General features: G+C 51.3%; 8 protein-coding genes across 8 annotated transcripts; 4 read left to right on the top strand and 4 right to left on the bottom strand.

Moving 5' to 3' along the window:
• Positions 1-12: 12 nt before the first annotated feature.
• BDV17DRAFT_25299 (uncharacterized protein) lies at positions 13-914 on the top strand. Its single transcript, XM_073756607.1, has one exon. The coding sequence runs from the start codon at positions 172-174 to the stop codon at positions 652-654; it is 483 nt and encodes a 160-aa protein (XP_073609893.1). The 5' UTR covers positions 13-171; the 3' UTR covers positions 655-914.
• A 2,071-nt stretch (positions 915-2,985) lies between these two features.
• Positions 2,986-3,548, bottom strand: BDV17DRAFT_278157 (uncharacterized protein). The gene is made up of 2 exons (XM_073759502.1): positions 3,351-3,548; positions 2,986-3,286 (listed from the first exon to the last, which is right to left on the bottom strand). The coding sequence occupies exons 1-2, from the start codon at positions 3,537-3,539 to the stop codon at positions 3,215-3,217; spliced, it is 261 nt and encodes an 86-aa protein (XP_073609892.1). The 5' UTR covers positions 3,540-3,548; the 3' UTR covers positions 2,986-3,214.
• A 256-nt stretch (positions 3,549-3,804) lies between these two features.
• On the top strand, positions 3,805-4,246 carry BDV17DRAFT_25283 (uncharacterized protein). The gene has a single exon (XM_073756593.1). It carries the CDS (start codon positions 3,946-3,948, stop codon positions 4,177-4,179), a length of 234 nt encoding a protein of 77 aa, XP_073609891.1. The 5' UTR covers positions 3,805-3,945; the 3' UTR covers positions 4,180-4,246.
• A 5,042-nt stretch (positions 4,247-9,288) lies between these two features.
• BDV17DRAFT_285716 (G1/S-specific cyclin) lies at positions 9,289-10,548 on the top strand (the record flags this gene model as incomplete). The annotated part of the gene is made up of 1 exon (XM_073760763.1): positions 9,289-10,548. One exon carries the CDS (start codon positions 9,289-9,291, stop codon positions 10,546-10,548), a length of 1,260 nt encoding a protein of 419 aa, XP_073609890.1.
• A 1,971-nt stretch (positions 10,549-12,519) lies between these two features.
• Positions 12,520-14,122, bottom strand: BDV17DRAFT_278147 (uncharacterized protein). The gene has a single exon (XM_073759501.1). It carries the CDS (start codon positions 13,382-13,384, stop codon positions 13,019-13,021), a length of 366 nt encoding a protein of 121 aa, XP_073609888.1. The 5' UTR covers positions 13,385-14,122; the 3' UTR covers positions 12,520-13,018.
• Positions 13,541-13,806, bottom strand: BDV17DRAFT_296725 (uncharacterized protein; the record flags this gene model as incomplete). Its single annotated transcript, XM_073763363.1, has 2 exons — positions 13,541-13,650; positions 13,713-13,806. 2 exons carry the CDS (start codon positions 13,804-13,806, stop codon positions 13,541-13,543), a joined length of 204 nt encoding a protein of 67 aa, XP_073609889.1.
• Positions 14,123-19,637: 5,515 nt separating the features above from the next.
• On the top strand, positions 19,638-20,771 carry BDV17DRAFT_296723 (uncharacterized protein; the record flags this gene model as incomplete). Its single annotated transcript, XM_073763362.1, has 1 exon — positions 19,638-20,771. The coding sequence occupies one exon, from the start codon at positions 19,638-19,640 to the stop codon at positions 20,769-20,771; it is 1,134 nt and encodes a 377-aa protein (XP_073609887.1).
• Positions 20,772-22,320: 1,549 nt separating this feature from the next.
• On the bottom strand, positions 22,321-24,085 carry phzA (putative serine/threonine protein phosphatase; the record flags this gene model as incomplete). Its single annotated transcript, XM_073760762.1, has 3 exons — positions 22,321-22,350; positions 22,523-22,675; positions 22,730-24,085. The coding sequence occupies 3 exons, from the start codon at positions 24,083-24,085 to the stop codon at positions 22,321-22,323; spliced, it is 1,539 nt and encodes a 512-aa protein (XP_073609886.1).
• Between the last annotated feature and the right edge of the window lie 557 nt (positions 24,086-24,642).

Raw genomic sequence — 24,642 nt, 5'->3', positions numbered from 1 at the left:
GCGCAGCCTGCTTGATTACAAGCAACCTGTAGTTGTCGGCATTGCTCGCCAGTCACGAGAAAGTCTACAAACATGTCTTCAATTGTGGCGATCATCCTGAGCTAAGTCAACAGACGAACGGTCCAGTCGCGTCCTGAGATTACCCTAGCCCAGAGAGGGTCTCTGAATGCTATGACTAACTGTTACGATTCCATACAGTTAATCGGACTCTTTACCCGCACCGCCGATGCCATCGCACAATGCCAGTCATCTTCAAAGCTCCAGCTCGAGTACTGCGATCAGTGGACACTACGGAGTACGTTGACTCGCTTCCCACAAAAGGCCATGACTCGCACATCTAGACCAGGATTCATTAACCTATGGGCGTCTGTGGTACAAGATAAGCAGCGACCAGACAGCGAGAGCCAACCGATTCAAACCGCAAACTTGTCGCCGGTTCACAATCATATAATAAGCTTCACGCTTGACAACACAATAGTGGTGGCAAAAGCCCATCCCATGGAGGGGCTGGCCGACGATGCATACGTGCCAAGTGGAAGCACCGTATCCGGTTCCCGTCGTTTTGTACTCAGTGCCGATCGTGCGCTGGAGCAGGAGCAGTGTCGATGGGAGCTTCTCCGTTCAGAGCAGGGATGGCGCATAAGGGACTGGTGAAAACAAGGAACTCGGTAAGATATGAAACAGACATTGACGACTGAAAGCGTTTCCCAATGTGTATCGGGGAGGATGCGTGACGGCCTGCTGCACGCCTGGCATTTCCAGTGCTTGAAGGGCTGCCACGTCAGTCGGACCCCAGTCGTCATTCTACCGTCGCGGCTTGCCATTTGGACTAAAATATGCCGCTGGTTTTGAGGTTGAGGGCCTGATAGGGCGAAGGTTTCACGATACTGCAAGGATATCATTCCCTGCGGCGGGGACCATTCTGCACCCAAGGACCGCAGAGGCTGAGAATGGGACTGTGCCCGGTCATTGAACAATGAGCAGAGTCATGCATGCTCTTAGCGACATTGCTCCGTACTGTAAAGCAGTGTGAGTGGCAAAAGAGCTCTTGATTGAGGCTTGCCGCCGCTGCAAGCTCAGCTGAATCGAAACTTGATCGTCGGGCCGGTGCGGGGTATCGCGACTTGAGCCACATCGAGCCGGTTGGGAATCAGCCTGGCCTGTGAGCATCACCATGGTGCTCGTGTCAGTCTTCCTGATTACAGGAGTTGTTCTCGTCGTTGGTTGGTTCCCATCAGTCTGGAGCGCACTGGCCACTCGCTTTAGCACATACTGCTGTTACTGGGCGCCCATCAACGGCCCGATAGACGACGAGAGTCATACCTCTTGCAAGTTGCTGCAAGTAATAATAACAGAGGTGGGAAGCCATGGACGTCTTACCGAATTAGCTCGTTTAATCAAGAGTTTCATTGGTCTTGTTTGACAAGACGGGCGCAAGGCAGATCGGGACAAATTGACGCGCTATATATAGTTGCTCCCCGGCGTCTCACGATTAGCAACTCCAATTCCAATCAGACATTGCGATCCAGGATGTCTGTCTATGTTATCTCGAAGCTGGCGGTCTGGGTCTTAGTTCTTGACTCGTACGTACAGAGTAGTTGGAGGCAGCGTACTCCGTAAGTTACTCAGTGAAGCAATAACGCCGCAGCCTTATAGATGTTGCGTTGCGCGGGCCATGGCGGGAGGGCGAGACAACGGAGTATACTACACCAACCGTCTGTAAGAGTTAAGAGTCTGGAATCCGGATCTTGCTTCGGCCAGATGCGGCGGGCAACGATGCCATTCGCCCGTCAGGCTCGATTCAAGATAGAGTTACGGGAGCCGACGAAGAGACTTGGAGGGGTAGATCTCCAAAGCATGTGATAGGATAGCGATTTTGCGTCCTTTGGAATTTGGACCGGCCAATATCACCGTGACCATGAGCGCGTAGTCGATACTGAAGAGACGATATGTAGATACAAATCCTAATCCTTGCTTCAGGAGGTGGCTGATGCGGCGATTCAACTCACGCACAAAACCTGGAAGTTGGAGGCGCTGGAGGAGCTGGAGGCATTCGCAATCTTGCAAGTTGCAACCCAAGACACCCGAAATCCTGCCTTGGATGCGCCTTACTCCGAGATTAGTGACGAGCTTGGAGCCGAACCACAATTTGGAATGAGGGGAACCATGTCGAAGACACGAAGTCAAGAAGCGACTGCCACTGAGGCAGGCGAGTCGAGTCAACGCCGACGGCCAATTCAACTTCCAGGCTATCTTGCCATCTTGCGCGTTCCAAGCTCAGCAGCAGGGAATCCATGAAAATCGCCGCGGGCCATCTCCAATTCTCCATTCTCCAGCGGGCGGCGAGCCCGCCTGCCAGGGGATCTCGGGCCAGAAACTGGGAACAAACACGCCAGATTAGCAATTAAGCGCGATTGACTTTGACGCGATTCTCGAATCAACGCGCGTAAAGGGCCTTTCTGAGTCGTCGCCAAGGAGCGCGGATAAGGCGAGGCCGTTATGTCATGCCCCTTTCCAGGTCGCTGGACTCAACTGCTAGTATCATCTGTATCAATGGGACTCAGGCAAGAGTAATATGTCAAAGGCATGTCGATATAAAAGCGCTGCTCGTAGTAGAAGACATCTTCTCTGACTATGAATGTTGAATGTTGATCCGTGATTGCAACTCAAAGACCGACCCAGGAAGGACCGAAACGTGGGACGCGAGTCAATGACGCCATGAATCTGCCGCAGTAGCGCATCGCAGCCTGCAGTGCAGTAGTCGGGCGCAGGATCATCGATTCGATCTCCAGTCCCAAATCCCCATCCAATTCCTCGACTTTATATCCGGGACATAATGCGTCTTCCGCGGTCAAAATCCTTCATTCTGATATTGCAACTTCCCGACTCCGATTCCGAGGCGGTCGCTGGGAAAGGACAAAACAGAACAGAACAGGTATCGTGACCGCTGAGTATGCTCTGGGCTCGACTGACGACTATGGGGTTAGTGGAGTCGTTTATTTACACTACCGCCGGCCCGCTCTATTTCCATTTAGCCCTTTTGGGCGGTAATTTTACCTGTAAGGCTGTATCTTGCTGTATGTATTGAATTACGGTCCAGCATTACAGAACGAGACCCATCCAAGAGCTGTCAAACGACTCAAACCAACCACCAAAAGAAATGGGACGATGGATATCTCCGCAGTTCGGTGAATCTAAAATTTTCTTCCCTTCTTCAGGAGGGGCTTCGGCTTTGAGAAACGGTCGCTGGGTGGTGATTTGAGGGCTCAGGAGAGAAAAGTGCCAGGTGAGACGACCCAGCAGTAGAGATTCGCAAATTCTTTGCGAGGATTCTTATTCGTCGAGCCTAGTTTGAAGCCTGAGAGCCTCAGGCTTGCGCTATATCCACAATTCAAGGAACTTGGAGATTTGTTCTGTGAGCAGGGTGCAGTTCCCTGGCAGGCTGATGACTGGTGTTTGGCATAAACGACTTTGCAGATTACCACTGAATAGTACATATTGAGTATTAAATGCCTGTGGCTTTCAGCCTTTGTTTGCATGAACCTGCCCTTATCCACCCTTCGTCGTCTATCATGACCACCATCCGACTTAAAGAAGGTGGATAGTTCTCTGTAACTATTACTAACCTGCCCGGAGGTCAGTATTTCGAGTAACCGGAGATGCGCCCCGTACAAAGGATAGAAGGTGAGCCATCGTACGTTATTAACGTTACTAACGACGGACCCAGATAGTAGTCACCAACACATCATCAAAGCAACTCCTGGAATCGCCTCAAATAGTGATCTTCAGCGTGGCAACGACTATCAATATCACTGTCTCGGTTCTCCTGAGCCCTGTGTCTGACAGACCGAGTGAACACTGAAACTCCCGGTATTCATCAAATGCCGACTAAAAGCGGGAAGAGGTGATATATTATGTATCAGAATCCAGAACTTTGGGTTCGATATGGCCTCAAGTAGTAAAAAGGCCGGCTTCTGTAGACCTTCTAGAAAACTTCCTTTTCCAGCATCCGTGCTTCTCCCGGTATCCACCAGGCCCACTCGAGAATTTTTTGCCTGGAGACTACTTATGCAGAGAACGCCGAATGGAGTCTTGATTGATAATTGTGTGCAGAACGAACTACGTAAAATCGGCGGGCTCTTCCGGGTTGAGGGGTTTATGGTAGGTTGTTGGAGATGAGATACCTCAGACCGACTGCTCGAGTGAGAGATGGCGGGATATAGAGACTAGAAGCCTGATAGTGACAGCCTCGGGAATCAAATTGGCTTTTCGTCAGAGGTCGTCATTATTGACACTTGGTTGCGCAGCAATATCAAGCTAAATCTAATTCGTAGCAACTTGCAAGGCGAAGAGAATCTCGCCGAAATTCCAGCAAGTGAATGTTCCAGGGTCCGCAGTGGGCTGTTAGCAGCAGTATTCCGAACCCGGACGCGGTGTGAGTAGCCGTATGTAAGTATTGATATCTGGCTGGGTATTTGAGTATCAAATTTCGAGTAAATTGTGAACCGCAAATCGCCATATCCTTGCAGGTATTTAGGTACCAAGTCCAACGAAGTCTCGACAAGTTGCACAGACACTGGTCCCTGAAACCAAATATAGACGATTGCAAGGTAATCAAACTGTGTCGTGTATCTACAGTCTAAACCGCAAAGTACACAAGCACAGCGTAAGGGCACCTGCAACCGAAATGAAAACAGCACGGTAGGAGTATGGCAGATGGCTGGAAGATCGGTTGGGCAGTCGCAGGGAGACTTCAACGAACTTCGTTTGATATTGAGCCCCTGCAGCAAGAAGGATTGCGATCATGCAATAAAGGCTGGAGTCGCGTTCGTCTCTCGTTCGTGGTGGCTTTGGGTCTCACTGTCTCCACGAATACGAGTCGCTAACGCGCGATAACCTGGAAATTAATATTGGAGGCTTGGGAAACATCCTGGTCGTTCGAATTGTTTGATTGTTTGCCCCTGCGCACTTAGTTCGTCAGTAGTATGTGATGAGTAAGCCCCCTTTACCCAGCAGGAATCAGGATCGGAAGTAGTCCGTGAGACACGGAGAAGCCGAGACGACGTCTTTGGAATCGAGAGCGTCACGATTATTTGCCCTGGCACAGAACCTAGCAGCTCCCAGTGCTATGGGACAAAGATGGCTTCTGGTGATGTCGAAGATCAACCTCGATGTAAGGAAGGCCAAGGGTTCGGACTCTTAAAACAGCCGACCTCGTTACAAATAAGGTGCAGGTATATCGATGCATTTGCGCAGCGTTCGATCGCTGGCAGTTGCATTCATTACTGGTCCCAGGATTTGTGGCAGGTTGGTGACTTGATAGTAATCCATGAATCCTATGGATACAGCGGGAGTTCCCCTTCAGATCAGCGGAAAAAACAGGTGACGAGTGACGCCGTCTGCGACATCAGACCCTTTCGAGCTTTGGGCGAAGCAAGAAGACCCTCACGATGCTCTAGTGTTTGGGTTCTTTGTAGGAGACGGAGTGATATTGAATGGAGCAAGTTCATATCCTGTATCACGAACCGCGGGACCCGTAGACGTGGGCGTGTCGCGTTCTTGCCAAAACAGGTATTATAGCTCAATTCCAGTTGACAATGATCGCGCTTGAGCGTTGCTCCTTGTCAGAATTGATAGCGAGGCTCGTCCCGCCAAGGGTCAAGGCGACAGGGAAGGCTTGGAAGCTGACAGCGATGCAAGCGTGCGAACAAAAATCAACCCAAGCGGGCAACTGCTCTGCGATCGGCTGCAACCCACAGATCCGCGAGCCGATTCAAGATATCTTGCGGACTGTCCAGTGGGTTCGACGACAAAGAAACATCAGCCACAAAATGCGAATATGACCCCGATACCCCGAAATACGCAGTTGATCTGGAGGCTGTAGGCTGTCGCATTGAGGCAGCAGTGCGGAGAACCCGGACGGAGTAGGCAGATGGACGGACATGAGACAGATCAGCGATTATCTTGTCGTCATCAATTCGACTGTTCTACTTTGTAGTCTAAGTACGAGTCGCGACTAATGCGAACCAGACTTCAAGCCGCCGTCAGCAGCTGAAAGTGGGAGAGGTCGTCAAACGATTATCGAATCGCAGCTCGAGTTCGTGTACTATGCAATGAGCATAAACCCGCCAAGGTTGTGGGATCGAACGCATTGTAATCCAATCAACAAGATGACTGTTGTCGTGGATCTAGAAATCTGGATTCAGTTCGAAGCTCGAGATGAGGAGGCGGCGTTGCCGCGTTTGCTCCTCGTGAGTACAGAGAAGCTCCTTCCTCTGAGGCTTCCAGGCCATTGCAGGTGTTGCCTAATTTACGGGGATGGGTCAAGCCTGACCTACCGGGTACGGATAGGTGAGCGAGGCGCGGCTGATGGAACTTGGAAGGACCAAAAGCATCTAGAAATAATTACGTCTGATAAAATACGCGAAGAGAGAAGGGGAATAAAAGTGCATGCGCCAAGCAGCCGAGGTGTTCCTAGCCGGAGTCAGGGAGGATGATGGCTGGGCACGACTCGCTGGAGAGGCCGGAGATCTCCCCACTCAGGCGTCCACCACCACAACGCGGGTGCTGCTCGCCAGCCAACAGAGGCCACTCGTTTCGCTGCACCGCGAAGGAGGGGGCTGCAACGTCAGAAAGGTTATCTGGGATCAGGGAAGTCAATCATCAGACACATCGGCTTGAGCCCCTCATATACTACTACTATACTCTGTAGTAATCTATACATTTGATGATACAGGATTGTAACTGATTGAATGAAAGCAACTACTGAGTCAAGTACAGCATACAATTACAGCCTCATGTACACCACTTATAGTGTTATTATACTTCACGTTTCCAGTAAGGGCGTCTCGCCTGGGCTCAGGCCGCGTCTAACAAATTGGCTCACCTTTAGTACGGGCTCCTGCGAGGTTCTGGAAAGGGAGTGCTGGCGGACTTGCAACTTCCAGCGACACCCAGTAGTCTTGTCGAACACCTGGCTTTCTTCAGGCCATTGAGTAGAACCATCGTGTACAATGCATTGAACTGTTTCAACTGCGAAACGCGCTTGCAGAGGCAATCAGAAGTGACTGGTGGCTCTTGAACGATCACAGTTGCTGAGACGAGGCCAGCTGAAACATGACGGGAACCATACAATCCTGACCGCTGCACAATACGCCATACCGTACCCGAACCCGCCTTGCTTGGTTTACCCACTCAATTCAATACAGGAGAGTTGTCACGGATTACGGGCTACGGTACGCCATACCGCAGCTAACCTTCAGCCGACCCTCTCTCGACCTGTATCTCCGGCCTCTCGTCCCTTTGCTTCTCTTCTTTTCTTTTCTTCCCTCACACCCGTCTGGAGAGAGAAGCAACTCCTCCTTATTCCTCTCTCCTTCTCCTCCTTCTATCTTCGTTTCCTCCCCTTTCCTCTCCTCCCACCTCTCCTCCCCCCTTCCAGGTCAATTCCTTCGGAGAGATCTGAGACTGGTCCCCAGGTAGAGATACAGTCGACGACTTCCCTGTCTGTCGACTCAATTCTGCATCCGTTGCACCAGCTCTCCAGTCGAGCCGTGTCCGTCAGCTCCCTGCTTCGACGTTTCCCCTTTCGACGTTTGTTCACTCAAACGGCGACCTTCCCCCTATCTGACAGTCGAAGTCAGTTCGTGGCATCGTCGGTTGGAGTCCCCTGATTCAGCTTCTGCCGGTTAGAAGAGCAGCGAGAAGGGTCTTTTTGATTTCTTTTTCATCTTTTCCCTTTGGACAACGCTTTTTTTTCGTGTACATGATTCTCTCGCGGTTGTGATTTGCTGGAAGGTGAGCTTTTTTTTCTCTTCATCGTCATTCAATCCAGTCCCTTCGGATGTCCATCGGAGCACGAGAACCTCGGCCGGCCGTATTCTCTCGAGCCAATTCTTCCTTTTCAACCTCGGAACGAACGAGCCTCTACCTCAATTTGAGATCATTGTGTGTCTGGTGGACCACAGTTCAAACGATTCAACATTCGTCTGCCTCGGGATGCTCGGAACGTGCAATCGATATTTGAGACACCATACCTTGAACACCGCATCAGAACTCTTTTGTGCATTGCGTTGGAGAATATACCGGTCAGAGGAGTGGGACAATCACTCAGGGAGGGGGGGGGGGGGTGGCATAATGGCTTGTTGGCTCCGGAAGAAGTCGTGTACAGATCGATGAGGATAGCGGGGATACTCTCTCTGCGTAAACTTCATTGCATGACCAATCTGTCGTGGTTTATGGAACTCAATTCATTTTCCGTTATCTTGGAATAAGGGGTTGTCATGATCCGTTATGGGAATGTGTCCCTGGTGCATACTTTAGAAGGACGATCCAACGCATCACATACCGAACAATCTTGCTCCTACTGTCCTATCTCGAGGATTTGCAAAGCATAACTGAACAAATGGCTCGAAATTGGCTGGCTGACTCGTTTTCGCGTCTTTAGGAATAGTTCCGTTCGAATTCGCACCTCTCGGACTCGACCTTACCGGATCCCTTTGATGTGGAGTTCGACATACCGCAAGCCTTCTATCCTACAAGTCACTTTAATCTTGTCCAAGAACGCTTAGCAGAACCGCTGGGTTGCAATCTGTACGTTGTGAAAATTGCTGCATTCTGGCCTTCCCCTGACAATATCCCTACCCCTTCCTAGGGTTCGTGCCTGTACTCCTGTTCTACATTCCGGAGTACTTTCAAGGCCCGTTATTTACACTGGTTTTTAAGGTGAAGACGTTCAGTCGTCCTTTGCCTTTCGAGCTAGTCGCCTCCAATCTCAAGCTCGACAGATCATTCCAGCGTCTTGCCCAGCCTAGATGCCAGACACGCCGTCACGGTAAGGGTTGCATTGTGCCCTCTGCCCGAAGGCCTTTACTCTGGGTTAGTACCCAAAACCCCAAGGCATCCCCTTCAACCGGGGTCCTTTATATGCTTCACGCATCGTTCTCTCTCTTTGTCCTTTCTCATCTCTTCCTACCCTTCACTTTCTTCACCTCGGGTCTTTGCGTTTATTCGTTTTTTAATATCCTAATCCATTCGCTAATGCAGTCTCTCTTTCAGCTCTAGCCACTTTGAAGGCATCGACCCCGTTGGCTCGCCGTCTGTCTCCCAGTATTCAGATTATTATCTCCCTACTGGCCATTCCTTAATACTTCCCAACTAATATCCACTCTTTAATCTTTACCTAATTTGACGACTGTCACTCTCTTAATCCCGTCGTTCCCTGCAAGACACGTTGCTCTTCAGGTCCACTCCTTGAATCTTCGGTTCGACACCTTTCCAGTTCGAAATATGGCCTACCACAAGCGCCCTACCTCGAGCTACCAGCCCTGCGACACGTTCTTCGTGGAATCATACGATGACTTTCCTGTCCCTCGAATGGATCCAAAGGAGCATGCCAAATTGATTGCTCGTGAGCGTCAATATGCTATCGCCGATGAGCTGTCCAGGGTTACGAGTGAGGAGTACCGTGACGACGTTCTGTCTCACATGCTGGACATGGATACTTCTACCCTTCCTGATGTTGAGTCGATCGACATCCAGACCGAAATCCAGTGGTTCATGCGTCCTTACCTCCTCGATTTCCTGATCGAAGCTCACACTGCATTCCAATTGCTGCCGGCGACTCTGTTCTTGACCATCAACCTCCTCGACCGATACTGCTCCAAGCGTGTGGTCTACAAGAGACACTACCAACTGGTCGGCTGTGCAGCCCTCCTGATTGCGGCCAAGTACGGCGACAAAAAGGATCGTGTGCCCACTATTCGGGAACTCAAGTCTATGTGCTGCTCCCTATACGACGACGACATGTTCATTCAAATGGAATGGCATGTTCTGCAAACCCTTGGATGGACAATCGGACACCCAACCGTCGATGCCTTCCTCCAAATGGCAGTCATGGACACTGCATACGACCCAGAGGTAGAGCACCTTGCTGTCTACATCGCAGAGATCTCACTATTCCACCGTGAGTTCGTGTCCAAGCCGTCGGCCGACCTCGCCAGAGCCTCTCTTGCCCTGTCGCGGTGCATCCTCAACCGTCCGCAGCCTCGTCACATGGAATGGGCCTCGCAGTACGACTCCATGACGTTGGTCGGCTTGTCTCAGCAACTTCACCAGCCGTCCCAAGTCCTCGCGAGAAAGTACTCGTCCTCTCACTATTCACGAGTCTCCAAGATCCTCGAGCAGTTCCTTGCCCGTCAGGCTTCGATCGCCAGCTACACGCCACCAAGCCCTCCAAACGATGTCGTTCCTACCGAGTCCAAGCCGTTTGAAGGAGAGATTGGGCTCGCCACCCCACAAAAGGCTCCTCATCCCTCGAACATGCCTCACGGTTATATCACCCCGCCGATCACCCCTGAGAACGAAGCGTTCGTCAATGGCAACGCGGGCTACGTCAAGGCAGTACCGGTGCCCAGCGCCTGCTCACCGTCGCCGACCCCTTCCCCTGGTATGCAATACATGACCCACAAGCCCTACCAGCACGAGCCCACATACGTCTCTCAACAACAATACCTCGCTCCTCAAATGAGCTTCACCACCGGGTACTAGACTTTGAGGATGCTCTACACTCGCCATATCTCGATAATTCTACCCCATATTTAGCCGGTCTGGTTTACAATACATAGAACCGTTGGAGTGGTTCCCCAGCTGTCTTGCATGGACAGACCTGGGATTTTTTTATTAAACTTTTCTTTTTATTATCTGCAAAAATTGCATACCCCTCTCCTTTTGTTGTGACATATCATACCTTGGGTGTACCAAGTTGCATCTACTGCCATTTGACTTTCTTGACATCTAGCATTGCAAGCGCGAGCATTTCACGTTCAGACTGCATCTATCTGCCTGAGATTTTATTCATCATTTTATTTCCGTTCGAAGCCTTGGAGTTTATGGAGACGTTTGCGTCTACAAAAGATGAAGCGGATATCCAACTCCTTATTTTTCTCTTTTACCTTTCCCCCCTTTCGCTCCCCTTACCCTTGCCCCCACACTACACTTCGCCCCTTTCATCACCCCCCTACATCACACCACACACTACACACCTACACGCATCATATAAAGATCTTAATGTGGCTTCACCTTATCACCCCATGTGCTTGTCTCAACAAAAAAGGCACAAGCACGCCTGTTTGTCGGTGGAAGGAGGTTCCGTCAAAAAAATAACAAAACAAGGATTCTCGCCAAACAAAACGAGCAAAAAAAAATATCATTTACCCACGATATTCAAACACGCGCGGCTGATGAAAACGGGGAGGGGAATTCAGGGCGGTTGAACTTGCCCGGCTGTGGCTACTCTAGCTTAGCTTAGAACCCCGATGGACGAACTAGCTTCGTTCCGTTGAAAAGATGAATATATTCAATTCTCTTTCATTTCTGCTTTACTTTTCCTTGCTTTGTAGTATCCTCATTTGCCTGGGTAGCGAGCTACCCGCGCTCTCACTCCTGGCTGTGGGATGACAGGACCGTTCGCACCTCATCAATGCAGTCTTAAGAAGTCGGTAAGCTGACTCGACATATGTACGAGATAGTTTTTCTGTAAACACAGCGCACGGAGTACATGCATTAGGCGATGGACATACCTGCCACCTCAGCTCAGCGACCAAAGAGCTCGGTCAATGTATGCACGCGATATGCACATAATAATCTCTAGAGCTGTCCTGGTAGGCTGGCAGCAGAGTCGGTGAGTTGACTGGAGTCAGTGTCGGCTATTAGGTAGGTACTCCAATCTCCAATCCAGCCACGGCTTGCTTCCATCGAATTGATTCAATTAACTTGACATTTACTAAAAGGAATGTCCAGAAGAATAAGCGATGAGGTGTTAGATTTAAGACCCATTGGGTTCTGGGTTCGGGCTGCTCAAGAATGAAGGAGGATGTGGGCGAAATATATATATTCGAGGAACGGACGGGATGAGCCGGACGCAGTTGTCAAAGTGGAACAATTGGGTCTTTACCTATCTATGCGGTGAACGATTCTCTTCAGATAACTAATAGATATGAAGCCTATCCTAGTCTAGTCTACTCGGTTAGTGTTTAGTGTTCAGGTCCAAGTTACTCCGTATGTACTCTTAAGCTACTCTAAAACCTTAAGTTGGTGGAAGAAGGAGAGGTGAGCGTTGACTCGAGTCTTGAATCCACCCACGGAGCGGAGATAGTCCGGGGTATGCATGCATGCAGGTCTGACGACTCCTCTCCTTGACTCCTGAGGAATGTCACTGGAGAAGTCGGTCAGTGCGTTGCGTAGACTAACGTAGAGACCTAACTGCTAAGGCATATTTACATAGCTAGTCTGGTGGTCTTTGGACTCTGGACGAGGAGATAATGCGCGTCGATATTAAGTTCATTGTCAATGGAGTCTTGACTTGCTCACCGTATTTCTGCCCTTCTCGCCTGTATGAGGTTTGAAGGGAGGAGTAGCGTGTGAACGCCGAACTAAATATTCGGCGCGGACTGCCGGCGTACAATATATTAATGTTTGTTTGAGTTTAGTCTGGCTTAGCATGCTACATAGGAAGGAGTATCCATAATAATAGATGTTTTCATTTGGTAAACCCGAAATTGTGTCTCGGTGTCCCGTCTGATATAGTACAGTAGTAATAGTAGCCACAGTAGATAGATAGATAGATCGATAGATAGATAGCAGGAGTTCAGTAAATCGTGACAAATGCTGAAGAGACCTGAATCTGAATCTGAATCTGATCATCGACATCATCACCAGCTTCCAAGTTCCTTGCGCAGATCACGATCAGCAATCGAGCCCAGTTCGACCTGTGAATTCGATGGTCTGGTCGGCGAGATTGGCGGAGATAAGGCCCGTCAGCGTCGATGCGGCAGTAGTCGACTTTGGCGATGGACTGGTCACAGATACAGCCAGCCAGCCAGAGAGCCGAACGTCTCTGGCAGAGTCGCCAATCTCCAAGTCGGCGGCGATGAAACGATGAGGTGACCAGACCGGATCAGATCAGACCGGCAAATAAAAGAGTGACATGACATGAACAAAAAACAGTCAACCACCCACGCTATGCCAAACAAACGAGGAGAAAAAAAAAAGCAAAGGAAAATTGAATGTACAATCTCGGGGAAGGGAAGGAAGGAAAAAAGATGGGGAAAGCTCGGCTTGAGCTCAAATCAGCTCGACTGGCGAACCTCGAGCAGAACAGAAGCTGGGGGAAGCGAGAAGACTCAGTCTGGTAACACGCGTGCCAAAAGAAAAGAAAAGAAAAGAAAAGAAAAGAAAACATAAAAGTACAATGCAGAGCAATGCAGCCCATAATCGATATTGTACAGTCTCTGTCTCCCTGAAAAGGAAGAAAAGGTGCGGTGACAGGGGCGACAGAAGCGGTTAGACCCAAGCAGACTACGGCCCTAGTCCGGGTCAGGAACATTCCAGCGCCGATCGCCGCCTCACTTTTGTATGAGCGAGCAACGAGCAAGGGCCAAGGCACTGTCGCGTCCTGGTCTGTCCGGCGCAATTGCAGCTTCCAGAGCTGACGGTGAATTGAAGAGGTTATAGTGGAAAGACAGTTGTAGAAGTAGACAATCTACTTCCACCGCTGTCTATCCCAGTCAGACGGCCTCGTCTCATCGTATGTCTGACCGCCATCGTTGTGAACTATGACCGGGGGTTGTGATTTCCGTGGACCGGCGGACCCTTGATGCAGGACAGGTTAGTTGCTTATTTCTGAGTGAGGTGAGATTATGGTGGCTGCAAACCTCTGATATTGGGGACAACGACGACCTGGTCTCCGTTGCTGCTGCCGCTGCTGCTGGACAGCGTGGAATTTGACTCGTTTGTGTTGTGAGGCATGTTGATGTTGATTGTAGTCGATGGATAATGTGGAGAGAATGGAGAGAATGGGAAGTATTTATAGTAGTAGCAAGACCCCGGTATATATAGAATGACAGGTCGTGGCGGAGCAAGGCACAGACAGGTAGGTAGTAGGTTGTAAGTAGAGCTGATGTAGGTAGGCAGAGGCAGCAAGGCTCAATGGGTGTGAGAGCTGAAGGCGTAGTTAAGGTAGCAGTCAGACAAGAATGATTGTTTCTGAAGTGATAACAATTGGAGTGACGATGAGAATAGATAGCGAGAAACCGACGAGAATAGATAGCGAGAAACCGACGAGGACGGGGAGGCCTTTTGTATGCTTTGGGAAGCAAGGAAGGTCTGGCCTCAGCTGCCGAAGAGGAATAGCAGCTCTACAATTCAGAGCTCAATCAATAATCAGGAACCAAACCAGAGAGGGAAATGAATGAGCATAAAGCAAACTAAATTAGATCAGATCAGTCATCCTACGTAAACTACAGTTGTATGTCAGAGTATCCATGCTGTATCCGGCTGGCTGGATGACCCCGGACGAGAGTCTGCAGTCTGCATAACAACCGCCCCTCGCCCAAAGCAGCATAGCGTCATTCTTGTGGACAAGATATTCAGGGAGCCTTCCCAGCCGATCAAGACGAGGCGGCAAACCGGATCGCTTGTTTAGTTCTAGACTCTGCCCTCTGGCCTGTCTGGACTGGAAGCTGTCTGACTGCCTGAGGCTGTTGAAACTGGCAACTCGCCACTGTGACGGTTGGGATGCGATGAGATGAGGCTGGTCTGTTTCTTGACTTGTCTACTTGTCTCTACAAAGGAGAAAGTACAGAGTGTGCCTGAGGTCTTTCATAAGCAGAGTTCAAGATGAGAGCGCGAGGTAGAATGGCAGGCTGGCTATTGTACCGTATCTTACACAGTGTTACATAAATGATGTCCTTTTATTTGCTGCTGGTGGTGATAAAACAGCCAATTTACGATCCGTCTTGAAGGTCACTTGACCAGTCCAAAGGTCGCTATTAATAGCGCCATGCCCAAAGCAGACTAGCGGAAGCCCCCTGATGACATGAGTCCAGGCTAACCGGATCCAGTCATCCGTCAACAAAGCTAGCCCAAGCCTCCTACCGAATGGATAACTCGGGCTGCGTTGCGTGGTGCTATAGGCTCGCTGCTGACGAGGCTGGGGTGATCTCGCAGGTGGCTGATCGGGAAAATTAGGCTGGCAAAAAGAAACGACTGTTAGAAGATCACCTCGTTATTGCTCTGTGCCACGGGAAATCTCGGAAGCTGAGATGGACGGTGCACGTTACCCTTCCTGTCGGTACAACTCACTAGTTGTTTCTGGATGACGACTGCTGCTACTCGGACAGGTGGCCCTCTCTCTGTGTCTGGACCGCCTTGCTTCGTCTGGACTCTGTTCCTACGGCGTACTCTGTGCGGAATACCCTAGAAAGAAAGACATGCTCGCTGACGTCGACTTGCGGTCGCCAGCCTCCTGCGCTTGGGGATGTACGGTCCGTACCTTGGAATTTGGGACTACTGGAGGAATGATGTTCGTCGTTCATGCTGTTTGCATCTAGCTCTGTATACAAGACTATTGAGCTTTGGAGCCAGCTGTTCCACCCTTTCTCCCCCAACCTACGCTTAGGCTTCAATGTAGATCTCTCTGATTGCGACGAGACCCCAATATGGTAGATACACCGCGTAGAGCCAGACTACGAGTGCTGTACCACGACGGACAGACGGTCTAGGTAGGAGCTCGTATCCGACCGATCTGGTCATCTCACCCCCTGGAGAGTACTCCGTAGAGACCGTATGACGATTATTGGCATGTCTCTCTCTGAAGCATCCTCACCGCTCCAGACTTAGCTGGCCCAGCAATGCACGGACACAGCGTGGAGAACTTACTCCATACCACAGGTACGTGGATGCCGGGTATGCAGGTTAGCCGGTGACAATCATTGATTCTAGATCTTGGTGGAGTCTCCAGGCTGAATTGTCAAGGGGTGGTTCGGCTCTGTTTCAGGGACACCTGTCTTTGCTGACTGCTGTGGCCTGAGGAGCGGTGACAGAGGAACGTTGAGCTCAGAGGCATCAGGTAGGCAATCGGGTAATGAGAGCAAGTCTGACTTTGATCATTCGTCATCAATTCGTGGGACTGTACGGAGTACTCCGTGAGGACGTACTTGTCTGTACTCTGTATACATCTCTCCCGAAACGGTATAGGCATTATTGATCAGCCATATCGCGGTGTTCGCCGTGCGCCTCGTAGCCAGTCGCATGTCCATGCCTCCAAGATGACACTGCATCATAGCCTGTGTAACCGTGATTGACGTTGACAATGACAAAGCCAACTGCTGCCCAAGGGCAATGCCCAAGTCAGCATGCGCTACACCTCCTCGCTCATAGCTCACTTCCCTCTCTTCATCCGTTCCTCCCATCCGTTCATGCTGCGTCGGATTCCCAGCGTTCTTCTCCCAGTCAGCCCTCCCGACTGTACCATTGACATTGTGGTAGTGTGGTACGTGGTCGCTGGCCGCATGCCGCCTGAGACTGTTCCTGTACAGCCTTTGGACTCGCTCGCCACAGACTTCCCGTCCGAGTCCTTGCGGCTGTCATTTGGGTCAGCAACCCCCGCATTCGTGTCCCCCTGATTGCTGGAAGATGCCTTGTCCATGGACCTAGAGGAAGCGGCCAACCATGTATACCGGTTAGGATCAGAAGGCTCGAGAGCCGGGCGAGGAGGGCGGAAATGTTGTGCTGGGGGTCGATGTCCGGTATACTGTGCTGGAATAGTGGCCGGCCGTGCATTTGATGATGACATGGTCCTGTTCGCATGACCCAAGTCAGGCAGTCGGCCTTGTGAAGGCTGAACGCGCCTCGCGCCCGACTCGCCAGGCTGTGTGGGCTGCGACGAACGCTGACCGAAGAACGATGCAATGCTCTTTTGGGAAGCAGCTGGACGGTTGAGGGCGGCGTCCGCCGGTTTCGGTTTGGTCGTACGTTCGACATCGACGGGCGGCTCCTTTTTCTGTGTCGCGATATACTCGCGGGCTGTTGAGAAGCCTGACATGGTAGTCGGTACCATGAAGTTTGAGCCGTTCATCATATATGATGCGGACATGCTAGTGACAGTCGTGGCTGTTGAGAACTGCTCATTGTCGTACCGACGCCGTTTACTGGAGGGTTCGTCTTCGGTGGCCCGTGTGCCATCCCATCGAATGACAGTGCCAGGCGCCTCTTGTCCGTCCTCTGTCCATTGATCATCGTATACCGATGGAAGAGACTCAATTCCCTCCACCATGGCTGCGACTGTTGGACGTTCCCGACGCAGTATGTCTGCGATCCCGTAGACAATTTTCTCTTCAAACCGCGGCCCAACCGAGCGAAGTCGGGCTGCTATCAGTTCTTGCGGGAGAAACGACGTCACAGTGGTTTCTGCTCCGTCTCGGGCCTGTCGAAGCGGATAACTCAGATATAGCAGTGCCTGCGCCCTGGTCATGGCTACGTAGAGCAGTCTTCTTTCCTCGTCTGAGTCCTCTGCTCGCGAGTGCGGGATAATGCCCTCGTAGGCTGCTGGGACAAACACAACGGGCCACTCGAGGCCCTTTGCTGCATGGATGGTCGAGATAGTGACTTTTTCGTTCGCCTGGTCCATCCCTTCGGCGCCCCCTTCCTGAAGAACCTCAGTGGACAAGGCAACGTTTGCTAGGAACCGGGACAAGGCTTCCTCACCAGGGTGCTCCTGCCGTTGAGCGACGCCCTCGATCTCAGGAAGACTCTCTTCCTTCTCATCTGCTTCAGGCCCACTTGTATCGTCCGCCTGAGTCATAAGCTCCTCCACGTTGGCCCATTTATTCTCATCGTTGGCACCGTAAGTCGCCGTGAGAAATTCACGGAACGAGAGCCTCTTCATCACAATCTCCAATAGCCTCCGGGGAGCCGAGCCGTCTGTACACGCACGGAGCTTCTCCCTGGAATACTGGATCAACCCAACCAGATTGCAAAGTCCTTGATTAGCGGGCTTCGCCAGCGTCTTCTCAGTCGACCTGCGACCTTGTGCTACATCTTTGATGTAGTCCCACAGAGACTTCTTGGCTTTCTCAGCACTACTCACCAGCATCCTGATGGTCTCGTCGCCGATTTTTCTCGAAGGGACGTTGATAATACGAAGAAGGGCTTCCGTGTTGTCGGGGTGGCTAATGACCCGCAGGTAATCCAGAAGCAGCTTGACCTCAACTCGATCAAAGAATCTCAGACCTCCAACCATGCGATAAGGGACTCCGTACTTGCCCATGGCTAATTCAATTTGCCGTGACAGCGATGCCGACCTGAGCAAAATGGCAAAGTCGGAGTAGTTCAACAGCTTCCCCGTCAGGCCCACGGCCCTCTTGACCTCGAGCACAAGCCACTGGGCCTCGGCCTCCGCTGACGGCAGTTTGCGCAGTACTGGCAAGGTGCCAAAATCGTGCGTTGGTTGTAGCTTCTTTGTTGGCCGAGACGAATCTTGCTCAATGACATCTTGCGCCGACTTCAGGATAGAACCCGAGGAGCGATAATTATCCTCTAGCAGCACGACTTCTGTGTTACTGTATAGCCGCTGCATCCGCGTGAGGTTTTTGATCTCCGCAGAACGAAACCCGTAGATACTCTGGTCTGGATCGCCAACGACTGTGATTCGCCTGTTTTGCGAGGCAAGAAGGTTCATCAGTTCGTACTGTATGTGATTCGTGTCTTGAAACTCATCGACTAGAACAACCTGAACATTGGAGACGCACTCCGGATGTCGTCGAAGTAGATCGGCACATCGCAGCAGTAGATCGTCATAGTCGAGCAGATTCGACGTCGCCAACTCGTCCTCATATTCCCGGTATACCTGAATAAACTCTCGTTGCTCGAGGAATTTGCTATCTTTGCTGTATTTTGATGCCATCTCATCTGGAGAAATGTTATGTGCCTTTTGATGTGATATTCGAGATCTGGCGGTATTCGGTTGGATTCCGAGCTGGAGACGCTTCACGATTCTCTGCAAGAGGCCATCAGCAACGGCATAATTTTTTCCATAAGTCAAAAGCCAAAAACCGACCCGTAGAATTGCCAACGAGTCTCCCGAGTCTGCAATCCCAAACCCCTTCTTCAGTCCGATCAGATGCCCATAGGTAACGAGGTATCGTCGACAAATCGAGTGAAACGTCCCTAATACGAGTCTCGACTGCACCTGATCACCCACCAGCTTGGACAGCCGCTCTCGCATCTCCCGGCTGGCCTTGATAGTGAATGTGCAGCAAATGACATCTTGCGGGCGGTATCCATTATGGGCGAGGAGATACGCGATGCGAGAGGTCAACGTCTTCGTCTTTCCCGACCCGGGAGGGGCGAGGACTTGGAGGATTGAGGCCGGAGACGTTACTGCGGCTGCCTGGGCGGTGTTGAGGCCATCCAGAATGGGATCAAGAGAAGCCATGGGAACGATCGAACGCGTAGCTGGCGGTTGACTCCATGGTCCTTCCTTTGCGGGGGCGGACGCGCCTTGTCACGAAAACACGTGACTCTCAAAGTGTGAGTGAAGGCACGACTCAAGAGAAATGGATTTCCTTGCGTAAGAGACCATCCTTAGATTTCTAGAAGATTTGACCTTCGAAGTACTTTATGGCTACTTATACTCTGAAAGCAATACCAGTAATTGCTGATTGATGAGTGGTCCAAGCCTGGACTTGTCGCCGAAGATTCGTGCACGGACCACGGATGCTATTTTAATCGTCGATTATCTTCAGACTTGCGAACACCAGCTTCCTCTCTCAACGCCTTTTGCTCTCTATCTGCCCGTCATGGGCTGGGTAGGCGTCGCCATAATCGTCGCGACGACATGTTTCATCCTTTATCGCCATCCCCCGGCCACTTGGTTTCCCGAACCACCTGCCGCCGATCAAGCCCGCACGCCCAAGCCCACCACCGAAGAGAAAGGAGAGAAGACTGTTCCCCGCGGTATAGAAGACAAGAGGGCTGTACCTAGTGCCGAACCTGAACCGCAACATACAGACGCGAAGGATGAGCCTATCGAAGAGTCTCAAACGACCCCGAAAGCATCCCCGTCGAACAACGTCCTGACTCTAGATGTCCCCTCCTTCCAGCTCAACGACGCCGAAACAACCAAGGAGACTACGCCTCAAGCAGTGAACCCTTCGCTGATGCCACCGCAATCAACTACACCCGCGCCCTCAACCAACATGAACAAATCGGACTCAGATCCGAGCCCGAGTCCTGCTCCTGCTACAACACCACAACCGCCCGTCGCAAACAAGGCTGACGCCTCCCTAATGCCTCCTCCTCCTCCTCCCTCAAGACTTCGTCCACTATCATCACAAAGACCACCCCGGCCACAACCACAAAGCTCACTCGCTCCTCCACCTGGCCGATTTCCCCCTCCCCGACCAAACGCCGGCAGCACCCTAGCACCACCCCCCTCCGCCGCCTCATCCCTCCGCGTCCCCCCAGGCGCAGGCAGCCGCCCGACAACAAACAGCATGAACAGCCTCTCCCCAACCCCCGTAACCCTCAAACCCGCCAAGAAAGCCTCTCAGCGCGCCGTCCTAGAACCAGGCTTCTCCCCGCTCGACTGGGCAGCCCTAACCTCGAACCCAAACCACAAGCTTCGCGGCGCGAATATGCTGCCCGGCCTGATAAAAGTCACGCCCTCCATGCTGAAGGCCCAGCACGGCCGGAAAGGTATGGACGCTTGGACGTCGTACCAGGGGAAGGTGTACAATATCACCCCGTACTTGCCCTTTCACCCCGGTGGCAAGGGAGAGTTACTTCGAGGCGCCGGGAAAGATTCCGGGAAGTTGTTCCTCGAGATCCATCCTTGGGTTAATTGGGATGCGATTCTGGGGGAGTGCCTGGTTGGTATTTTGGTTTCCGAGCATGAGGCCGTGCAGGAGAATACGCTTGATGCGATGGATTAGATTAGACACTGGCTTTTATATCACATTCTTATGGCTTCGCGGGCGGGCGCCTTGCTTTTTGCAGGTTCTCTATTATCTGTTCTCACCTAACTTCTCCCTGGATACGGAGGAGATGTATATGCATTTGCATAGAAGGCTAGATTATGGCTGTGATACCCATAGAAGGTAACAATTTTGGATGCGAGCTCAACCATTTTGCGAGCTGACGAACATCGGGGACCGCAAGAATTGTATTCTGTGTGCACCGTTAGGTCGTCTGCAGTTCGGTCTTAGAACTGGCTAGCCATACCTAGTATCGCTAACGATGTGGTGTAGGTGGTGGGGGGTTGGAAAGACACAGACAGGTCCAGTCAGCATTGCTCCTTCCGTTTTCTGTGCAGGTGATCGCCGGTCGGTCGGTCGTTCCTGCCGTAATGAATTAGAGTGCTAACTGTGTCTGGGTCGCTCCTGCTTTGGTAAGGCAGCAGTAGTTGCTCGACCTCAATGTTTACTGTATGTTGACTACGGCCGAGTGAGGAGGGAGGATCCGACTCGAAGAGTAGATAGATCTGGATGTGGATCTGGCCTGCCCAGGGAACAAATAAACGGAAGCCGTTAGTTCTATGCCTGTCGGGTGATATTGGAATATTGGGATTCTGGCTTGGGCTGCCGCGCCTTGCTTTGCCCTACTCTAGGAGGGCACCAGGACATTGCTTGCGGGAGAGGGAGAGGTCTTGATCATGAATAATTACGGGCTGGGAGATGAGAATGAGAGGAGATCAAACATTGTTTATGGTTTGGTATGCCCAAGTTCTTATCTAACGGGAGTGTGTACTTTCCACAAAACCAAATCGATGAGTATGAGAGGAGAATAGAAGACGAGAGCGAGGATGAAGAGGATAGAAAGAGAAAATGCAATCCTGCTGCAACCACCAGATCCGACGGTATACCATATCACTAACAGATTCATAAGGCTCTCATGTCGAGTCCAACAAGAACACAAGCACGAACGTAAAGTAAAAACAAACGCCAGAAACACAATAAACATCACACTAAACTCCATTCATCCCATGGTCAAAGGCATATGCTTGCTTTTGAGGCATTCGCATTCGTATTTCTGATTCAAAAGGCATTTCTGTCGAGAGAGAGACGAGAGAGAGAGTAGACCAACTTCCCAGGTCTTATGCTGTAGTATTTGCTGTTACGGGGACACGGGTATCTGATGCAACGGCTTTAATGATGTTGACCCCTGCGGACCTGCCACGACCCGTACCGGCAGACCGGAATAGTATGGAGCGACGGCTCCTGACTGACTGACGACCCCGTTTCGTCGTGTTGTTAGTGTTGCAATCGCGGATCGCAAATGGTTTCCCCCGTGGGATGCACACATCGGCGGAATGTGGCGCGGAATGAGGTATCAACGCCAAAGTCCCGGCAGGCCAATAATGAATATTGACTGCACGGATGGTGGCATGGGACGATGATCGACCACAGAATAGCGGTCCAGATCGCTTCGATGGTGTGGCTTTTGGCGGATGCCGAGTTCTTGGCGCGTAATAACCGGTAGTTTCTAAAAGCTTTGGGCCGATACGACAGCGGGCTTGAGGGAATTAGCAAGCCAAGAAGCAAAAGGCGAGGCAAAGATGAGGCAAGAAGCAAATCGCGCAAGCAGAAAACATTGCAAATCGAGCACGAGAGTCTCGGCGGAGTTGCACGAAAAGCGGTCCCGATCTTGGCGAAAGAGAGGAGAGCAGGTGAAAAAAGCAACTTACAGGACTGTTGATCAAGCTATTTCGCTCTTTCCGACCCTTCTTAATATGGCTCTTGAGCGCTGCAGAATCCAGAGGTTTCAACAACTCGAAACTACATAGCAGTTCACCTGAGACGGACATGATAGCACCCCAATTATCGAATTCACCACAATACTAGAATCCGGTCAGCGAGAGATCACGAGAGCGTAAGCTGCAGCAAGTACTCACATTGGGAGCCGAGAAAACGGTTACGAGGATTCGATCCTGATAGAATTCATAGCCGTCTTCGACGACCATATGAGCGCGACAAACGAGGTCAAAGTCGTGACGCTGTAGGAAACCCATGATCACGCTCTTGTTAAAGCAATAGCTTACACCTCGCTCATTGGGTTCCCAATCTTCTTCCATATCGGCGGGGTCACTCCAAAGCAGGTCGTTGAGCAGCCCATAGTCAGGTACGTCAGTCGGACGGGCAATATTCCGGATATCATCCATGTGAGAAAGACTCGGAGAGAGACCACCATGGACACAGAAAATCTTGCCGGCTACGGTAGCGGCAATGGGGAGGCAATTGAAGGTGTCGACAAATGTCTTCCAGATCTTGATGTTGCAGCGCCGTTTGCATTCGTCATAGAACCCGTACACTCGGGTCACGTTCGCACACTCGTGGTTACCGCGTAAGAGGAAGAAGTTTTCGGGGTACTTCAGCTTATAACAAAGCAGGAGAAGAATCGTCTCCAAACTTTGTTTCCCGCGGTCGACGTAATCTCCCAGGAAGAGGTAATTAGAGACTGGAGGGAACCCGCACATCTCAAACAACCGGATAAGATCTGTGTACTGGCCATGGACGTCACCAACAATTTTCACAGGAGCCGACAGCTCCAGCAATGCCGGTTGACTGAGGAACAACTCGCGGGCCGCAGTGCAGATGGCCACAATTTCAGCATTCTTCAAACAGACGGTCTTGGTGACCTTGGTCGAGTAACCCGCATCGAGGAGGCGAGTGATCATGTCGTCGAGATCGATAGACTTGAGCGCGCCCATTCCCATGCCCGGCGATGAAGATGATGCGTCAGAGTGGAGAGGAGTTTTCATGATAAAGTCTAGGATAGGGTTCGACTGATCCTCCTTCTTGATAAGGATGGATTCGCCGACTTTCACCTGTGTGGCCGCAGGCGGAGCTGAAGATGGCGGAGCATCAGATACGTGGTCAACCTCTCCGCTCTGCTTCATAGCAGCCACATCTTGATGTCCTCGTTTCAGACTGTTCGACATGGTCGGGGAAGGGGGTGGATCGGGAGCATCATTCGTAGGCGAAGCCGCCGCAGAATCGGCGGACGCCGGCCGGCTCAAGTTGGTAGAGCTGCGCCTACTCCCGACAGACTTCACTGAGCCTGCATCGGACTTGTCATCTCCTGACAGCGCGGATGTTGAAGCACGGGGACTGTCGGTATTGCGGATTTTTGAGCGGATCGACCCGCGGAAGGAGCGGAGAGACTCCTTCGTGTCGGACTTTGAGAAGGATGGGTACGACTGCAGCGAATCCCCAGGGCCAGAATTGCCCTTGGAATGAGATTGACCCATTTCTGCAAGGAGAGATATCTGCCAAGATCCAACCCACGCGCTCAGAGAAACGGTATAGGTTCGGGAGGAGAGGTTCTGGACCCGTGGAAGTCCTGAAATACTAGGGGCGTCTTGGCCGAAACTCTGCTAGAGAGCCGCTGGAAGTATATGAAGGCAATAATGGAATATTGATTCCCAGAAAATGTTGTTACTCGATATGCGATGGCTCCGATGCGGTGAATTCGACGTTTGACGAAAACGACAGCAGGTATGAGCGACCGCAGAAAAAGCTATTCTGAAGAAACAAGGACGAAGCGATCGAGAGGATATTCACGTCGCAGGCTTGATACTGGAATATATGGAGGCGGACGAAGGGGATGATAGCATCACAGTTTAAACCCACCGAGAGCTAGATCGCCGGAATGGAAGGCTCCGATTTGTCCGACAAAATCGCTCCTTGAGACGAAACGGTTAGCAATGTGACTGTGAAGAAGCGAACCACGGGATCAGAGGTGAGAGATATATCTGGTGAGAGAGGAATTTGGCTTGGGACGCTGTGATTGAGGAGACTGGAGCTT

Source organism: Aspergillus undulatus, assembly GCF_047715775.1.
Source record: "Aspergillus undulatus strain CBS 261.88 unplaced genomic scaffold BDV17scaffold_115, whole genome shotgun sequence".
Taxonomy (NCBI): Eukaryota; Fungi; Ascomycota; class Eurotiomycetes; order Eurotiales; family Aspergillaceae; genus Aspergillus; species Aspergillus undulatus.
The sequence above is the reverse complement of the archived record's forward strand: the minus strand, read 5'-3'. Positions and strand labels throughout refer to the sequence as shown.